At 54.7% G+C, this 19,648-nt stretch overlaps 1 protein-coding gene across 3 annotated transcripts in view; it reads right to left on the reverse strand.

Moving 5' to 3' along the window:
- Positions 1 to 19,648, reverse strand: part of ADAMTS14 (ADAM metallopeptidase with thrombospondin type 1 motif 14) — an 89,612-nt gene that overhangs the window by 56,939 nt on the left and 13,025 nt on the right. For all 3 annotated transcript variants that reach the window (XM_075534041.1, XM_075534040.1, XM_075534039.1), the window contains exon 3: positions 2,157 to 2,316. In XM_075534041.1, coding sequence (XP_075390156.1) covers positions 2,157 to 2,316 — 160 coding nt within the window. The remainder of the gene's footprint in view (positions 1 to 2,156; positions 2,317 to 19,648) is intronic.

Raw genomic sequence — 19,648 nt, forward strand, 5'->3', positions numbered from 1 at the left:
AGAAAGGGCATGGACGGTGGACAGGGGGTTAATGGGGCCGTAGGGTGAGGAAGGACATGGTACCATTGGGAGATGAGACCATCTGGGAACATCACCTCCAGGGCCAAGGAAGTGTCCACAGAGGCATCCAGCTGGGCTCCCCTGTACAGGCCTGACATACACCGTGGCGGTGAGGGGTGGGGGGTGGCTGTGACTGCATACCCTCTCTCCTATCTCAGATGAAACCCCAAGGAGAGCTAAGAATTTCTTCACTGGTGAAAAAAAAAAAATCTGAGCTGCTCAGAGTGTGAGGTAGGGACTCCCTGAGTTGGGATGCACTGTGAGAGCTGGCATGGGACTGGACTTCACCTCCGCCCAGCTCAGGGTCAGTCTTCCCTGTGCCCCATCATGGGGAAGGGGGTGAGGTTGCTGCCACCAGGGTCACAGATGGGAGCTGGACTTCCCCAGGGGCTCTCCCCAATGGGGTGACTTATGGCCCTTGGATTCAAAGCTGGAGGAAAGAAAATAAACCCAGGGGAGGGAGGACTGGCATCTGCCCAGTGACCCAGGATGGACGGGGAATGGAGCTGTCAGTCACCAGACTGATCAAGACGCCTATGAAGTCATCCTTGGCTCTGCCCAGCCCCTAGCTTCTGCTTACCCCCATCCCACCCCAGGCCCATCAAAGCCCCCAGAGCTCAGGGGGACACGACTTCTCTTATTAGTGACACTTGAGAGGAGCACCACATTTGGAGACAATTGCTTCCAAGCATTCCCTCACCCAAGGCCCAAGCCTGCCAGGGTCCCAGCATCAGGGTGGGGTCCACTCCCCACCAGCCGATCCAAGGGACACTCTCATCTGCTCTTGGCTGAGGGGCTTCATGGCACAGCTACGTCTAACTATGAAGTTGGCCATAGACCCAGACCCAGCATCCCCTCTCAGCCACTCCTGCTCTCTCAGCAATGAAACCCAAGTCCCTGAGTGTGCAGGCTCCTATACTGGGGGCTGGGGAACAGGGACCCCCTGTCCTCAGGGGACCCCTCTTCCCAGCAGGCCTGTGTTGTTGTTAGCCTTGCGCACAATGGGGTGGGGAGGTGAGGACGCTATCACTGAACCAGCGTGGCAAGGACGCTGTCACAAGAGCACCCAGGCCTCAGGGACCTTGTACATGCATGCAAGCTTCATGCTAGCATGTTTATGTATGTCCCCACGAAACACAACTGCCTGACCAGGTAGACAGTGACCATTGTCCCTTCACTCATTAGGGAAAGGAGGCGCAAAGATGGTCAGTGACTTGCCTCAGGTCACAACGTCATCCATGTTGGAGCCATGACTTCCAAATGGCCTCTTGGCCACATAGCTGACCTTGATGACCGGACACTGGCCAGTCTCTCTGTGATGCCCTGAGATTTTCCTTCTTGGGCCCCCAGCGGGTTGAGACAATTTTAATACGAGTGAGCTATCTGTGGCCACTCCGCCATCTGCCATGGCTCAGAAATAGCCTTGCAAAGCAATGCTAAGGCCCTCAGAGAATGCCAGGCGCCCCAGAGCAGAGTTCCAGGGGGACAGGTGGCTCAAAACTTAGTGGCATTCCTCGGCTAGAAGAGCAGGCCTCCATGGCCAGGCCCATGCAGCAGATGAGGAGACGGAGTTCCCTGCCATCAGTGGACTCCAATTCACAGCAACCCTGCAGGCCAAGGGTCCACACCAAAAGCTCACTGCCATCGAGTTCATGCCAAGTCATAGGGGCAGGCAGTGGGATGGGCTATGCATTAGGCTAATGACTAAGGTCAGCAGTTCAAAGCCACCAGCCACTCCTCGGGCAAAAGATGAAGCTTTCTACTCCGCCCCAGAGGGTCTGCTCTGAGTAGCCTGATGTTCACACAAACAACCAAACTCCCTGCCATCTCATAGTGAGCCTACGGGACAGGGGAGAGCTGCCCCTGTGGGTTCTTGGAACTGTACCTGTTCATGGAATTAGAAAGCCCCATGTTTCTCCCCAGGAGCGACTGATGGTCTCAAACTGTGGACCTCGCCCTTAGCAGCTCACTTCGTAACCATGGCACCACTAGGGCGCCTAGCCTATGCCCTGGAGTTGCCAAATGAAGGCCAGGAGTAGTGTAAGCCCCACCCCGAGGGAGGTGTGGGCAGAGGTAGAGCGGGTCCCGGAGCCTACCTTCATTGTGCAGGTCGCCGCCGTGCGGCTCTGCCCACTCCTGCTGGCCAGCCTCCCGGCGGTACACCACGTGCGTCCTCCCGCTGGCCTCCTCTGCCTGCTGCCCCCGCTCCAGAGGCTCAATGAAGTAGTCAGAAGTGTCCGTGCGGATCAGGCCCGCCTGAAGCAGGCGTCCAAGGGTGGGAGGGGAGAGAGAAGAGGCGTCAGTACGCAGCAGGTGCACAGGGGAGTCCCTGTGCACGCCACCAGCATGCCCAGGGGTCTGCTGAGACCAGGAAGGCAGCGGGACAGGGAGCAGCATGGAAACTCACCTCCCTTTCCAGCAAGGCAGGTTGCTTTCACTGCCCCCCACCCCACCCCCCAGGTCCAAGCCCACGGTTCCATCTAACTTTCCGTCAAACAAAGGCCCCATTGTTTCCAAAGGGGTGAGGCGCAGGAGCCCCTGCTATCAGGGACACACACATGCACACATGCGTGCGCACACGTGAACACCACAGTCCAGCTCCAGGATGGGAGAAATGAGCAGCGAGGACTACCTGTCTCTGAGGTGCGTGCTGGACCCCGACTCCAACACGGGGGTGGGGGAGCACTGATGACTCCGAGTTACGGCTCTCGTGCGGGGGCACGTGAGCACTGCATTCATAAGCACTCACACCACCGAGGGGTAACACATGTGTACCGGGGACCAACCAGCCAAGGGATGGCAGCCCGGGTGCAAACTCTTACTTGTTAATAACCTAATTTTTTGCCTGCATGAAAAGATTTCCTTCCCCAAAAGGCAAATATTGGCCTTGGAAAGAAAGACGTCACCCTGGCCAAGCCCAGACAAGGTGCAACTAGCGCCCGATGAAGGGCTGTCACCAGAGGGACCTGTGTGCGAAACCCAGATGTGTGTGGACGTGGGCACAGCTGCTCACACAAACACGCACGTCATCTCTGTAAGCTAATGCAGCCAGCCCACCTCCCACCGTGCCTGGAAAATCATAGGCACTCGGCTAACTATTTGCTGGATTGGTTCACTCAATCAACAAGCACCTATTGAATATGCCCTGCTGTGCCAGCCGCCGCTCCAGGCCCTGGGGATGCAGCTGTGGGCGTCGAGCAGTGAAGGAAGAAATGTTTTATGCATTTATCGGACCTTCTCCGTAGGAACAGAAGCTGCCCCGCCCCCTAAAGGAGCCACTCGATGCCCCTGACTTTACCTGCACGCCCCCCTCCCCCACCTTCAGTCTCGTGTGAGGTTGTGTCTTTAGGAACAGCCTGGAAGACCCAGGCGCAGCAAATCTTTCTCTTCTCCTTTCCATCCATGTCTGCCGCTCAAACTTCAAATACCACCTTGGGCCCAAACCAAGAGGAATTGCCTCTGTGGAGCATAAGGAGACGCAATCGGGACCCACCAATTATTCGAGGAGAAAGAGCAGCCTTCTTGGAGGGAGTGTGTGACTTCCCTGGGGACCACACCATTGTCAGACAGCAACTCTAGTGTGCTCTTTAAAACGGCAGTGACCCCGAAGGACTGACTGGTAACCACCCCCCATCCCCCCACCCCCCCATGTAGCCGCCCCTACTTGTCCCTGACCAGTATGAGTTGGCACCCCAGCCCCTACAACCATGGAGCACACTTGAACATGTGGTCGGGAGAGGCCAGGCCCTGCAGAGGGACCGCATGCCTGGTAAAGTGGAGGGGCAGCCACCAAGAGCACGCCTCCTCACCCCCAACAAGAGGGACTGGCAGAGTGGCTACAATGATGGGCACCAACATAGGAGCTGTGGTGAGGATGATGCAGGACCGGCCTGCTTTCTGTTTGGACCCTGAGTGGCTAGGAGTCAGAACTTCCTCTGCGGCACCTGACAACAAGCTGTCGCACTGGTGGGTTCCGACTCGGGGCAGCCCGTGCGGCCCAGGGCAGAACTTCCCCATAGGATTTGCTGGATCGCAGTCTCGATGGAAGCCCACTGCCAGGCCTTAGTCACACCACCCAGGCCCTCAGAAGTGGTTCAGACCCATTGCCAAAGAGTGGATTCCAACTCGCGTCCGCCTACAGACGGCTTCTGAGGTGTAACTGTTTAAGGGAACAGAGAGCCTCATCTTCCTCCTGTGGAGCGGCTGGTATTGTTGAACCACCAACCTTGTGGTTATCTGCAATCCAATGCTTCCCCGGCCATGCCACCAGAGGTCCTCGGCTATACTTTCAAAAACAGAAAACCCAAACTCACTGCCATAGAGTCAATTCTGACTCACAGCGACCCTGCAGGACAGGGCAGAACTGCCCCTGTGGGTTTCCAAGGCTGTAAATCAGCTGTAAACATTTATGGGACCAGAAGGTGTCTGCCCTAGAGGCCCTTCCTACACCTGCCCCCAAGCAGTCTTTACTGGGAGGTGTGTGGCTGATGGAACTGTCTCAGTGGTACATATGGCTGCTGGAACTGGCAGCTAACACAAAGCCTGGTGGTTCGAATCCACCCAGATGCACCTTGGAAGAAAGGCCTGGCAATCCACCTCTGGGGGAAAACCTGACTGTGCACAGTTCTCCCCTGACTCCTGCGGGCTCATCACGAGCTGGAGTGGACTCATCGGCAGCGGCTAGTGCTGGGGCTATGACTGACAGGGGAAGGGACCTATGTGGCTTATCCAGTGCGTCTGGGAACATCCACTCCACTGCAAAGATGTCACTACCTGTTGACTGAGGCGTTCCGGTCCCAATTCCTCCCAAGAGAAGCCTGCAAGTCCAGCGTGCAGTCCCAGGCATGTGACAGCCAGGGAGGCGGCTGCTGACGTAGACTCCACCTTGTCTCTGAGCTCAAGCTGCCAGCAGGTCGCTATCTACTGCTAGTGTCACGTCGTAAACAGGAACATTTCAGTGAGACAGTTAAAAGCCCCAAACCCAAACTCGCCATGCCAACTCACAGTGACCCTGCAGGACAGGACAGACATGTCCTGTGGCCTCTGTCTTCTCCCAGGGAGTGGCTGCTGGCTTTGAACTGCTGACCTTGCGGATCACAGTTCAACTCATAACCACGACACCACCAAAGCTGGAATCGTTTCTCCACTGGTATGGATCTGTGGGGATATGTGTTTATTCTAAAACTGCATGTGTTGATGTGTAAATGGAGAGGCAAGGCTCCACTGAGCCAACAGCCCCCTCCCCCCCCCCGGGAGAATGCCACCCAGAGAGCCCTGGCTCTCACCCAGGGTCAGAACACGTGCGGATGGACGTGCAGAAGCCCAGGCTCCATCAGGGCCAAGTCAGGAGGAGAGAAAGGAGCGCTAGGACCCCAGTTGAAATTTAGGCAGGTGCCAGGGGCTTGGCTGCAGGCTCTCTGGGAAAGGCTCAGGTTTTTCGACCTTTGTCAAATGTTCCGGTTGGGCTCTGGCTCACAGCTGGCACAGGAGAGCCCAATTCAAGGTGGCAGTCCAATGGAGCCAGGTGAGAGAACCTGGATCACCTGTTCCTCTCCTTCCAAGGCCCGTTTATCCCAGGGCGAGTCGGCCGCCTCCCACCCACCCAGCCAGCCCACCACCTCCCAAGGAGAGCACATTCTTCAGTCTAAACATATTCTGGAAATTCCATTATGAGGGTTTTACTGCCACAGACCACGCTTGGCCGGCTGTCCGGCATCAGGGCCTAGGCTTCCAGCAAATCTGGCTTGAAAATGGTCCACTGTCAGAAAAGCAAGACAGCCCTCAACAACCTCAGGCCAGGAGAGATGCAGGAGGGGTGTAAGAGTCAGAACAGGCTCCCCCACAATGCCTTCCTGAATAACTTCCTTGTCTAACCCTTGTCAATGCACCCCCATCCCATCCTCAACATCCCTTCTAGTCCCCACTTCTCAGCCAGTACACTGCATGGTCCATTTGCATAAGAATTCTCTTAGGAAGGCTGGACTCTCAGCCCCTTGCCCGCAGCCTACTCTCCCAGAGATGCCTCAACCATCCACCTATTCCCCTGCCGCAGGGTGCGCTTCCCTGACACGTCTGAGTTGCGCTTCTCCAAAATGGCTCACACAGACAAGGCCAGGCAGGCTCCTTCTTCTCCCACCTCCCCCAGCTGTGCCCACCCTCCTGTGGCTGGGGTCCAGGATCGTGAACCCCTGGCCTCCTCAGTGATGTGGTTCTATGGGCATAGCCCTTTCCCCTGCTCTCCTGGACCACTCCCATCCCCCTACAAGCACACTGGATGGAGCCTCTCCCATCTTTAACACTCCCTCCCAGCCCCCTGTCCAACCGCCGCCCCATTTCTGTTTCCCTCCATAGCAGAGTTGTCTATACGCACTGCCTTGTGGTCCATGCCTCCACATCTCACCTCTACCCACCCAGGTGGGCTTCTAAGGTTCCCCTTCCCTGACCCTGCCCTCATCAGGACCACCCTCTAGGTGCCCAAAGACTGTGATCCTGTCTTTATCCTGGTCCTACCCAGTTCCTCCCAGAGACTCCCCTGATGCCACTGCTCCCGGGTTCATGTATCTGCCAACGAGACCCCAATTACATCCTTGACCTTGACCGTGTATCAAAAAGCCAATTGCCAGGGACTCTAATTCATACTGCTGCATATGGCCTGCACGGGGTGATTGTTCCCAAGTAGCGAGCCAGGACCTCGTACTGGGGGCGTTCTGGGTGGATTAAAGCCGTTTGTTCAGGAGCTGAGCACTGACACCACGCAGCGACCTCTGCCTCCATGTGTGACTCCATAGCGAAATATCATCTGAGTCTTGGCAGTATCGCCCCTGGGCATCCCAAACGTGAGACGAGAACCTCCGACTTGACTCCTGGACCAGCCTCTGCCCTCCCTCAACCCCTTCTTCTCCATCTCAGAAACCGCGCGCGCATTTCCCAGCTGCTTGAGCTGAAGTTCAAGGCTAGAGCAGGGCCTGGGGCTCCTGAGTTTCTTCCTTCCCACCCTTACATGGCGCTGTCCTTGTCACTTCTGCTGACAACACAGAGCAGCACTGGATACGACAGAAATCATTACAAGTGCGAGGGGCCAGTCCCCAGGGACCACCTCCCCAAGGTGGCCTGGACCTCAGCCCCGCTCCAGACAGCTCTGTGTTGATGAAGCATCTGCTGCAGCGGGGTTGTTGGGAGAAGGCAGGGGGCAGTCAGACCTGGCCCTGCACGTGCGGGAAGAGTGAGCGGTGCACCAGCGCCTGCCCGCAGAGAGAAGGAAGGGTTCTTGGGAGGGCCGAGGCGGGGCCCCGAAACATCAGGGCAGTGCTCACTGTGCAAAGACCACGCAGCCACATTCTGCAGACTCCTAGAAAAGGACCTGTGCTCTGAGACGCACACCTGGGCAGAGACCGTGCACATGGACGGAGAGGTCACGCGAGTATAGATGTCATTCATGTGCACAGATGGCACCGCTGGAGATGACACGCATGTGGAGGTGACACACATGTGCAGAGGAGACATGTGGAGATGGCACGCATGCACACATATGACCTGCGTGTACACAGGTGACACATCCACGGAGGTGGCCCCCATGTAGGAAGACACCACACACAGAAAATACATGTGCCGAGGAAACACGCTCCTGGAATTGACACATACATGTGACCTGCATGGGGAGATGACACACATGCAAAGACAGCACAAAGAAGGAATACGTGGATGTGGAGATCGCATACTCCCAGGAAGACGGTCAGTATCCGGAGATGACATGCATGTGCAGGGTAGACAGACATGTGCACAAATGACCCTCACATGTGCAGAGAACACACATGGAGACGGCACACAGCGGCCACACCCTTGCAACACGCGGAGGCAGCACATGCACAGGAAGATGACCGAGCTGCCTCTTGTGCACAGAGGAGAGAGGCATGAAATCAACATGCAGGTCAGGAGAGGACACGGCCCCGGGGGATGGGAACAGCACATGTGAGAATGCTACGTGTGTGCAGAAACAAGCTACATGCAGGGAGGGAGCACACACAGGGAAGCCAGACAGGCACGCACGGGATGGCAGGGACGCAGGAGAGACGCAGCAGAGGCTGAAGCTGCCACTTCCACAAAGCGGCTCAGAAGGCCGCCTAATTCAAACCTGCTGCGGAAGCCCCGAGGCACTGGGGCTGCGCTGCCAAGTCCTTGGTCCCAGCCAAGCAAAGTCTGGGAGCTGACTAGCACGGAGCCACAGCCCTGGGGACCGACAGGAGCACACCACACACGGGCACCTCAAGCATGGCAGAACAGGCCGCAGGCCCAGAGAGACACAAGGCAGTACAGTCTTCTCTTTGGGACACAGTTAACTGGGAGACCCCTGGGCAGTCTCCAGGCCGCACCCTCTGGGAGGGCCTGGGTGAAAGGTAACTCAGATAAGGGAAGGCGGGGGTGGGGGCCGGGGAACACACCAAAAAACTCACTGCCATCAAGTCGATTCTGGCTCATGGGGACCCTAGAAAACAGAACTGCCCCCGTGGGGTTCCAAGGCTGTAACACTTCAAGAGAACAGAAAGGCTCATCTGTTTCCTTTGGAGGGGCTAGTAGGTCCGAACTGATGAACTTGGGTCGAGTAGCCACCAGGATTCCTGTGTCAGGTGGAATAAACACGGAGACACTTGAGCCAGAGTTGCTGGGTTCAAATTCTGGCTCTACCACTTCCAAATCATGCCATCCTTTAAGAACCCTGTGCTCCCAAAAAGCACGATGCAGAGTATAGGATGTCACCCCTGCCATCAGCAAGGGCTGTTCACAGTGTACCCCTGCTGCCCTGGACATCGCCCACCATGGCCTGGCTGCTGCCTCCTCCCCGAAGAAGAAAAGGAATCCCCCTGAGAAAACAGGCCCAGTCTGGGTGTCCTGAAGGCTAAGAGAGTGAGATGGGAGCCAAGATGAAAAAGAAGACAGAAAGTGGGTGACACCATTTAAGCAACTTCCTGCATTGTGGGAGTGCTTACGGGGTGCAAGAGGCCAGCACACGTCCTGCCAGCCAGCACAGCCTCCCAGAGGCCTGGAGGTGTGCTTCTGAAGATTCAGCCACGGAAGCACAGTTCTACTGCGGCACACACAGGTCTGCCAGGGGTCGGAGCGGCCATCACCAGCAGCTGGTGGCGTGTTTAACAGTGAGGTGTGTTCTCACATTTCTAAAGTTGTCCTTATCTCAAAGGGAAGGTCAGACGCCATCCGCATTGGACAATGAGCAGGGAGTCTTTTATTGCCAGCCTGCCTGAAAATCGAGTCTCCAAAAGGAGAGAAGCCAAGGGAACCACAGGTGATCTAAAATCAATGGCAAGGAGGTTGTAGGATGCCTGGTGGGAACTGATCGAGTACAATGTAGCCAAGAAGAATTACTGAAACCCAAATGAAGGCCAAACATGAGAGTAGGACAAGAGGAAAGTAAAAAGAAATAGGAGGCAAAGGACATTTATAGAGCCTAAATACAGGCATATACATATGTAAATATATTTTATATAACAATAGGGAGATAGATATATGTGCATATATTTGGAGGTTTAGTATTAAGGTAGCAGACGGACATTGGGTCTCCACTCAAGTACTCCCTCAATGCAAGAACACTTTATTCGATTAAACTGACTTTCCATGATGCTCACCTTCCCAACACAATCGCTGAAGACAAAGCAGGTGCATAAGCAAATGTGGTGAAGAAAGCTGATGGTGCCCGGCTGTCAAAAGATATAGCTTCTGGGGTCTTAAAGGCTTGCAGGTAAACAAGCGGCCATCTAGCTCAGAAGCAACAAAGCCCACATGGAAGAAGCACACCAGCCTGTGTGATCATGAGATGTCAATGGGATCAGGTATCAGGCATCAAAGACTCAGAACAAAAAAATTATATCGATGTGAATGAGGGGTAGGGTGAAGTGGAGATCCAAAGCCCATCTGTAGACAATTGGACATCCCTGTATAGAAGTTACAAGGAAGAGATGCGCCAGTCAGGTGCCGTATAGCACCAATGAAACACACAACTTTCCTCTACTTCTTTAATGCTTCCCCACCCCGGCCCCCACTATCATGACCTCAATTCTACCTTACAAAACCGGCTAGACTAGAGCATGTACACTGGTACAGGTAAGAGCTGGAAACACAGGAAATACAGGACAGATAAACCCCTCAGAACCAATCAGAGAGTAGTGATACCAGGAGGGTAAAGGAAGGTGGAGGGAGAAAGGGGGAACTAATCACAAATGATCTACATATAACACCCTCCAAGGGGGTGGACAACAGAAAAGTGGGTGAAGGGAGACAGCGGTCAGTCAGTGGAAGACATGGGGTGGGGATTACAAATTATCAAGAGTTCATGAGGGATGGGGTGGGGAATGAGGAGCTGATATCAAGGGCTCAAGTAGAAAAAACATGTTTTGAAAATGATGATGGCAACATATGTACACATGTGCTTGATACAATGTATGGTGGCAAGATTGTGATAAGAGCTGTATGAGCCCCCAATAAAATGTTTTGAGAGAGAGAGAGAGAGAGAGAGAAGCAAACCCAGTGCAACCCGCCTTTTTACCCCCAGACCCCCTGCCGCCTGGGGAAGTGGAAGAGGCTATCCATGGGGGTCAGGCCCAAGCAAGCCCCCTGCCTGCTCCAAGCCAGTTTCCACACCTGAAACCAAAGAGCTGATGGGAAGGTCAGATGAAGCCATGAACATGACGTACCACAGTGAAATTTGCCAAAAGGACACAAAAGTGCCTCTCACCCTGCGATGCGCCTGAGGAATTTTCAAAACTCAAAAGCCAGCCCCCAAGCCCAAAACACAAAATTCACTGCCATCGAGCCAATTCTGACTCATGGTGAGCCTAGGGGGAAGGGTAAAACTGCCTCTTTGGGTTTCCAAGTTCCTTTATGGAAGTAGAAAGGCTCATCTCTCTCCTGAGGAGAGGCTGGTGGTTTCGAAATGCTGACCTTGCCAATGAAATCAGGCTCTTCGTGGTGAGGCCTGGGCATCAGTATTTGCTCACCATGGCTCACAGGATTCTGATGTACGCCCAGGGCTGAGAACCATGGTTCTGAACACCAGGACAAAGGTTCCCAAAATGATTTGGCTCACTGCCCCTTTTTCAAAAAAGAAAGCAAGGTCACTCAGCACCTCCCTGGCAATTAATTAATCTTTTTTTTTGTATTAGATCTCACGATCCAGGATAAAGTGTAGTTATATGCTTTTGCAGATGTCCTGGTGGTGAGGTGGGTGACACGTTGGGTCATGCAGGAGAAAGACAAGCCTTTCTCCTCCAGTAAAGAGTTGTGCCCTTGGAAATGTGAAGGACAGTGCCATCCTATGTGTTGGTATTAAGCCGATGGCGGAGACTTTGGTTTGGGGATCTGCTTTTTAAGCCCTGCTGGATCATTCCAGTACTGCCCCGCCCCACCTCAGGAGCTTACCACCCATGTTGGGAAACTGCTCTAGGACGCTCAAGTGATGGACTCACCCACTGCCATCAAGCAGATTCTGACTCATACTGACTCTGTATAGGGTTTCCAGCACTGTGTGTCTTTATGGGAGCAGGCAGCCTCGTCTTTCTCCCTTGGAGAGGCTGGTGGGTTTGAGCCACTGACCTGTGGTTAGCCACTTTATACCTAACTCACAGAGCTACCCAGGTTTTTTTAAAGAAATGCTTAACAGAAGTGGTATAAGGAAGGGATGATTCAACCAAGGTGTAATATAGTACCGATTAATCATTCCCCTAGTTCCGGAATGCTTCCTCCCCCCCACCCCCCACTCCCCACCACTACCATGACCCAGTTCTAACTTATAAATCTGGCTAGACAGAAAAGTACACATTGGTACAGATAAGAGCTCATGGAATTCAGGCAAGATAACCCCTCAGGAATATTAATGGGAGTAGGGATACCATGAGGGTAGGGGAATGGCCAGGGAGAGGAAATGGGTGAGAAAGGGGAAACCCATCAAAAGATTGGATATATAGCCACCCCCAAATGGTACAAAAACAGAAATGTGGATGAAGGGAGAAAATGGACGGTATAAGATATGAAATAACAATATATAATTAGTTGATCAAGGGTTCATAAGGGTGAGAGGGAACAGGAGGGAGGGGAAAAATGAGGAGCTGATATCAGGGGATCAAGTAGAAAACATTTTAGAAATGATGATGGCAACAAATGTACAAATATGCTTGATACAATTGATGTATGGAATGGTATAAGACCTGTAAGAGCCCCCAATAAAATGATTAACTAAAAATAGAAAAAGAAATGCTTAAATGAGCAAGTAGTAGCAACACTCGGGAGTCTGACTTGCATTTGTCCCTTGTGCTGCAGGAACCGGGTATGAGAGACTAGTACACAGCCTGAGAGAGCTGGGCCGGGGTCAGAGGTGGGGTGGGGGGGTTACTACCTCCCCACTCGTCCATCAAGAGCTGCTAGCAGGGCCAGCAGGCTTGCACCGCTGGTGACTTGTACCTTACTTGCTGTCTCAGCACTCAACCCCCTCCTGACCCACCCAGGGCAACTCCCACGGTGACTTGCCAAAACCACCCCAGGCCAGCTCAGCCTGGGGTGTGATCTGCTGAGCAGCTGACGAGGCAGGCCCAGCTGGGAGCCCATGGTGCAGAGGAGTGGGGAGAGCAGAGGAGATACTACCAACTGCCATGTCCCACTCAGTGTGGCATACTGCCAGCCTTTGTGCTGTCCAGGGACCAACCTCGGGCTCTGCTGCTTCCTCACAATGCTGAGCCTTCACCAAAGCCATGTTCCTGTTACATCCAGTAGTTACAAGAATGCCTGCATCCCCCGACCCCCTGCCCCAGGGCCCACTCCCGTCATGTGCTCCAGGTCTCTCTGCTGTCCTGCTTCTGACTCCAAGCCCTGGTGGCACAGAGGTCAAGCTGTGAGAACTCACCCACTGCTTCACTGAGAGAGCTGAGGTCATCTGCTCCTGTGAAGATTTAGAGCCTTGGGAACGTTCCGCGATAGTTCTACTCTGGCCCAGAAGGTCCCTGTGGGTCTTAACCAGATCCACACGATAGGTTTGGTATGTGTTCATTTTTTTTTTTTTAAGGGCAAACACTGAAAGTTCTCAGCTATGACCCCAGAGGTTAGCTGTTTGAATCTTTCCAGAGGTACCTCAGAAGAAAGGGCTGGCAAGCTGTTTCAGAAGTGTTCCATTTGTGAAACACCCGTGGAGCTAGATGACACCCATGGGGTGACCGTGAGTCCCAGTCAACCCGACAGCAACTGGTCAGCCTTTGCCCCATGGCCAGCAGTCTGCTGGGGCCTCCGGGAATTGGGGAGCCAGCCTGCTGCTGGTGCTAGGGGCCTGGGCACAAGCTCCTCCTGCTGCTGGGAGCACTGTTAACATTCTCCCGAGGGGTGAGTCAGACGACACGTGAGCGCAAACACATCACGCCAAACGGAAGCCAGAGCCAGGAGGAAAAGGACTAGGCCTGGGGCTGGCGTCTGAACTACGGAAGCAGTCCCTGTGGAGCTGCCGTCTGGGCTGCAGTCCGAAGGTGAAAGAGTCCCGGAGCATTCTGGGGGAGAGGTCCCAGCTGGGGAGAGGCGACAGGGGCGAGGTGGGGGCACAGGGGCGAGGAGCGGCAGGACGGATGAGGGCTAGGAGCCAGACTAAGAGGAGGGATGATGCCCCCGGCTTACCCAGGGCCTGTGAGCTTCTCCCAAAGTGAGGCAGAGGAGCCTTCTGACCAGGAGTATCTCAAGATGCCTCCAAGTTCCCGGGACTGTGGGGGGAGGGGTAGCTCAGCCTCTCCTGCAGGAGAGCAGCCTGCTTTGCTGGCCAATGCCCCTCAGCAGCCGTCAGTGGAAGTGTGCCAGGTGCTAGCAGGTTGAACCGCTTTCTTTGGGACTTCCACACGGACAGAGACTAGGAAGGCAGGCCCGGTGACTGGGGAACGGACGTGAAAGCCGCATGAGTCACAGCGGTCTGATCCCCAACCAGGTGTGGAAAGAGCACAAAACCAGGCAGCTTTCCATCCCATGGTGCACTGAGTCCCGGCAGACAGCAGCTCACAGCTACGACAGCTCTGGTGCTGCTGGAGGAGAGGCAGCAGAGGGCCGAGATGAGCCAATTCCAACTCAGAGCGACCCCTGGGATGGAGCAGAACTGTCCCTGCAGGTTTCCACGGCTGTCAGTCTTTACAGGAGAAGAAAGCCTGGCCTTTCTCCCTCGGAGTGGCTGCTGGCTTAGAACTGCTGGCCCTGTGGTCGGCAGCCCAACACGTAATCCACTACGAAGATAATCCATCAGGAAGGCCATGACCATAATCTAGGAGAGAAGGGGGCTCACGTGTGCACCCCTCAAAAGACATGCTGACATCCTAACCCCTGAAACTCATCTTTCTTCAAAGACATGCTCAGTGAGCCGAGCCAGAGCAGGGTGGGTCCTCGTCCTGACCCTTCTGAGCCGCATTTAGAGGCAGGTGACCCTCCCACAAAGGAGGAAGACAGACATCTACCAGCAACAAAGGATGTACGCTTGTTTAGAAGGGGGGTCACTGGCTAGCAAAAGTAGGATGGTGCCCTTGGCACAGAGATGGACACAGACATGGGGTCGGTCAGACACCACGTGAAGATGCAGCCACAAGCCACTAGAAGGCAGAAGAGTGGCACCAGTCCAAGGGACTCCTCCCCCAGATCACTCAGGCGGACCGAGACAGCAGGCAAATACGGCCACAGCGCCTTCCTGTTCTGTACAACTACCTGTGGGGTGTGTTTTGCTGTGAGTAGGCTAAGATGACTAACAGCAGAGCGTCTCCCCACCTGTGGTCCCCACACACTCACAGACTCCACACCTTATTCCTGCCGTGAGCTCTCAGGTGGCCCCCCTGGCCAGTGAAGCTCTCTCCTCCCTGCTCTATATCCAAGTATGTCTGTCTGTCCCCCGCTAGATGTAAGCTTCAGGACAAGCACCCTGTGTTAGTCTGGGTACTTTAAAGAAATAAATCCACAGAAACTCATATGTATAAGAGAGTTTTAAATAAAGGGTAAGTGCACATCAAGAAACCACCCCAATCCAGTGCTGCCCAAGCCCACAAGTCCAACATTAACCCATATGTCTGACACCAATCCACAAAGTCCTCCTCCATCTCACAAAACACATGCAATGATGCCAACTGCAGGAGGAAAGCCGAGTCAGTGAATGTGTAAGCATCTCAGCGCTGGCAGGGGTCTCCACATGGCTGCTCCAGCACCCAGGGCTGCATCAGGGTAGGTCCATGGGGCTTCTTCTCAGGGATGTCTTGCAGGAAGTGAGCCTTCCCAGCTGAAGCAGGAACTGGCTAAGGCAGCTGCACGCTGGTCCGACCATCACAAAGCAAGAGAGCTGAGAACTCAAAAGGCGAGGCTCACTGAGCCATTTATCTCTCCACCCTTCAATTAACCCCACATGTGTTTACTGGCCAGGTTAGCACAATAAACTTTAACTATCTCACACTCCATCGGGCGCGGGGCTGCCTGCAGAAGGAAAGCACCTTGAATCAATACCCTGCAGTGCAAGCTCCCTCGGGTGCATGGCCATTAACGAGCGATGTGCTTTCCAACCAAATGCGGCCTCTCGTGAGGAGCTGCCCAAGTCTCCCCATGTGGGGAATATGAATTACGAGGCAACCTCGTCTCAAAGTCTCCACACATCCCGGCCAGCGGCCCTCCAGGCTATGCACTGGCTGCTTTGGGACCAAGGAGCCAATTCAGAGCAGGGGTTCCTGCCAGCCCCAAGGGGTGGAAAGGAAGCGTGGCTGTGGGCTGGGGTGGCCTGAGGCAGAGTGGACAGGACTTTTCTGGAGCGATCAAAGATAAAAATATTTGCTTGACAGGAAAGCAAAGGCTGACATAGGGGATGGGGCTTCCTGGAGGCCTGGCTGTGTCCTGACTGACCACTCACCTTTGGCCGTGTCTCTTAAAGGGACCGCCTCTGCGGTCCTCTCAGCCGTGCGAGCAAAAGCAGAAGACAGGTAGATAGACTGGAGTAGCTCTTCGACTTTGCTTGTATGTTCCCTGAGGTCACGTGTGCATCACAGCCCCTCCAGCCCCCTCAAATGTTTAGACAATGGGAAGGGCAGCTGCAGTGGGGACTTGAGCTGAAACAAGTCGAAAGGTTCCCGAGTGTCAGATCTCACTAATGTGCACTTGTCTTTCCTAACCACCTTCCAAGGTGCGGGGAGACAGCCTGGCCTGGTGCAAGCCCTGCGAAGCCCACCGTCTCCCAGGGCACCCCCCTAAACCCCTGCACACACAGGGCAGCTGCGGAACCAAGTGCTTCTAGATCCACCACGCAGAAACCATTGTCATGGCGGCCGGGTCTCACTGGCTGTTGGCCGGCTGTGCCCCTGGCTCCCTATCACACACAGCAAAACAAACGGGCAAGCCAGCAAGCAAGCCCACTGCCATCGTGTTGATTCCACTCACGGCACCCCCACCTGGGTCAGAGTCGATCTGTCCCACAGGTTTTTAAGTGGGATGTTAGGGGGAGGTTTCTGCGGTGGGGCTTCTGGGTGTATTTATTCCAGGTGCCAGATGGTGTCTTCTTCCATAAGCAGCTGAGCGCGTCATGCAGGACTCTTCCATCCCGCACGCACACGGTCCTTTGCCCCTGATTCCAGAGACCACATGAGACTGTAGGACAGCACGGGACTGGCCGTCCGGAGACCAAGGAGTCCTCTGGGCTCTGCCTTCTGCCTGCTGCATGACCCTGGATGAGTCTCTCTCTCTCTCTCTCTCTCTCTCTCTCTCTCTCTCTCTTTCTCTCTCTCTCTCTCCCTCTCTCTCTCTCTCCCCGAGCCTCGAGTTCCCCGTCTGAAAAGTAGAGAGGGCTCTCAAAGGTTCTCCCAGCCACATGTATCTACAACGGGGCCCCAAGGCTGTGGCAGTTCTGCTGGACTGAGATTCGGGGCAGGAGGTTCTCCCAACGCGAGGGGGATCTGAAGATGCAGTGGCGGTGTTCTGCAAGGAGCACTCTGGACGGACAAGAGGCGCCATCCGTATCTCCCCCATCGTCCTTAGCCTCCTTACTATTGCGTGGGGCTCTGCAGCAGGGCCGGGATCCCCGAGGGACACAGAAGGCCAGGGCTGGAGGCGGTTTGCAAACTTTCCACTGCAGAGGCCAGGGACTGCAGAAATCCTCACGCCGCGTCTGGGAGGCAGATGGAAAGGCCAACAGAACCCCATCATACTCACGGGGCCCGGGCAGCCCAGAAGCCAACTCCTTCAGCAAAAGCAGCCCTGGCAGCATCCCTGGCTAGAATGGAAGCCCTAACCCCAGAGGCAAGGCAGTGAAGTGGCGGCTTGTCGTCCGCAGCATAAAGAAGTTCTGGATCCAGAGCGGGAAGGGGTCTCTAAACCGAACTCACTGCCCTCGAGTCCGTGCCAACTTCTAGTGACCTCACGGGACACTGTAGGATGGCCTCTGTGGGTTTCTCAGACGTAGCTCTTGACAGGAGTAGAAGGGCTCATCTTTCTCTCTCTGGTCTTGAGATTAGCAGCCAATGCATCACTACCATGCTACCTGGGCAGACGAGGGGCGAGGAGGTGGTCAAACCTTGCCAGACCAGAGTGCCTTAGAGCCTGGAAACACACTCAGGACCCAGACCCCAGACTCCATCTGAGAGCAGACGGAGGAACGGACGGCTGGGGTCTTCCAGGGAGCATCGTGGGCAAAAGCATGGGAATGGACGTCCAGGGTCTAGGAACAAACCGACTCCGATCTATGCTCCTTTTTCTTATTTATTTCAAGAGATCAGCAATAATAATAACAAGTAAGGTCACTGCTAAGGGGCCCTGGGGGGGCTGCAATCCACATGGTCAGCAGTTCGAAACTGCCAGCAGCTCCTCGGGACAAACGCTGGGCTTTCGACTCTGGTAAACAGCTGCAGTCTCAGAAGCCCCCAGGGGACCGCTAGGAGTGGGCATTGACTCAGTGGCAGTGAGAGGGAAAGGGGGCTTAGGTCCCAAGTCCTGTGACAGCGCGTTGAGGGCATGGTTGCTTAAAGAACCACAAGGCATGGGCACTTGCTTTGTAGATGAGGCTGAGGCGCCCGGAGGCCGAGGCAACAGGAAGAACGGCTGCCAAGGGAGCTGTCACCATCCCTCCTGCCCCGTCCGCAGGCTTCCTGGCAAAGATGCCCTTGTTCCTCCCCACTTGGGCCACCTCATCTGGCCAAGAGGCTCGTTTTGATTCACAGAATGCTGCCGACATGTTACCTAACTACCAAGTGTCAGCCTGGCAGCGTACAGCTTTACCCGGTGCAATGCTATCCTGAGCCTGCAGTAAACAGAAGCCTGCCTTGCCTAGTGGAGAATGAGAGGCCACACGGAGGAAAACAGAGGCTGCCCAGCCTACAGCCAGCACCCACTGCCAGGCATGTGAGCCTTGCCAGACCAGCTAACCCTCTAGCTGAACCAGGCACCACCAGGAACACACTACAGTATTGCAAGGAAGACGAAACCATTCCTGTGGATACATTCCTAAATTTCAAGGTGGCTCATTACCCAGCAATGACTGACTGATGCCACCACTGCATGACCAAGAGGGCACATGCGGAATCCTGTCTCTGCCCAGGTGTGATAGTTACATAACCTGGTGCCAATTTGAGGATTAAGAGTATAGGGGTGGAGTCTAGCCTGTCAACCAGGATGTAGCCAACGAGGCCTCTGTGCGGGCATAGCCTTCTCCTGGGGATTCTGGGAACTCCTGTATTCCTCCTTGGAGGCGGGAGATACTCTTTTGGCTCACCGCCTGCAAGACATCCCTGTGGAGAACGCACATGGAGAGAAGCTGATGGAGCCAGACCTCTGGAGCTGGAGGAGCCACCTGGAGACTCCTGCCAGTGTGGAGATGCTTACAATGCCACTGGATCCACAAGACTTCCCACCCAATGGCCTGTGAACATCCTGCATTTGGCATCACTGTATGCGTTTCGTGAGTCTAAAGAGGACTTTATAGATTGGTATCAGATATATAGGCTAATATCGGACTTATGGACTTGATCTGGACTGGGCTGGGATGTTTTCTCAATATTCAGCTGCTCCTGTATCTAAAGCTCTTTCTTATACACATATGAGTGTCTATGAATTTGTTTCTCTAGTCTATCTGAACTACCATACTAGGGAAACCTGGGTTGCTAGCCTCCTGGGATTTGGCTGGGGTCCTGACCACCCCTGCTGCCTGAGGGGTGGCCTAGAGGAGGTCTGACATAAACAGCACAAAGCACCGCGGTGGCAGAGTAGACATGCTGGGTTGTGCATGGACCGGCAGCTGGAAACTACCAGGTGAGGAAGAGGAGGCTCTCTACTCCCATAAAGAGTGAGAGTCTTGGGAACCCCCCGGGCTGGGTCCAGCCCTTCCAACAGGGTTGCTATGAGTCCGAATCCACTCAACCGCAGTGAATTTGGTTTTCCTGGCTTTATCCAAAGAACAAGGAGCTGCGGGTCACATTCCTACGGAAGACCCTCAGCCACCTGAGCAGGTCACCCTGGGTGGGTGGCAACATCCCTTTCTCCCCAAATCAACAATTCCTTACGTTCATCCTACCACCACCGAGTTTACAAAGTAGACCCAGAGAGAGTCTTGGGT

This window comes from Tenrec ecaudatus, chromosome 16 (genome assembly GCF_050624435.1).
Source record: "Tenrec ecaudatus isolate mTenEca1 chromosome 16, mTenEca1.hap1, whole genome shotgun sequence".
Taxonomy (NCBI): Eukaryota; Metazoa; Chordata; class Mammalia; order Afrosoricida; family Tenrecidae; genus Tenrec; species Tenrec ecaudatus.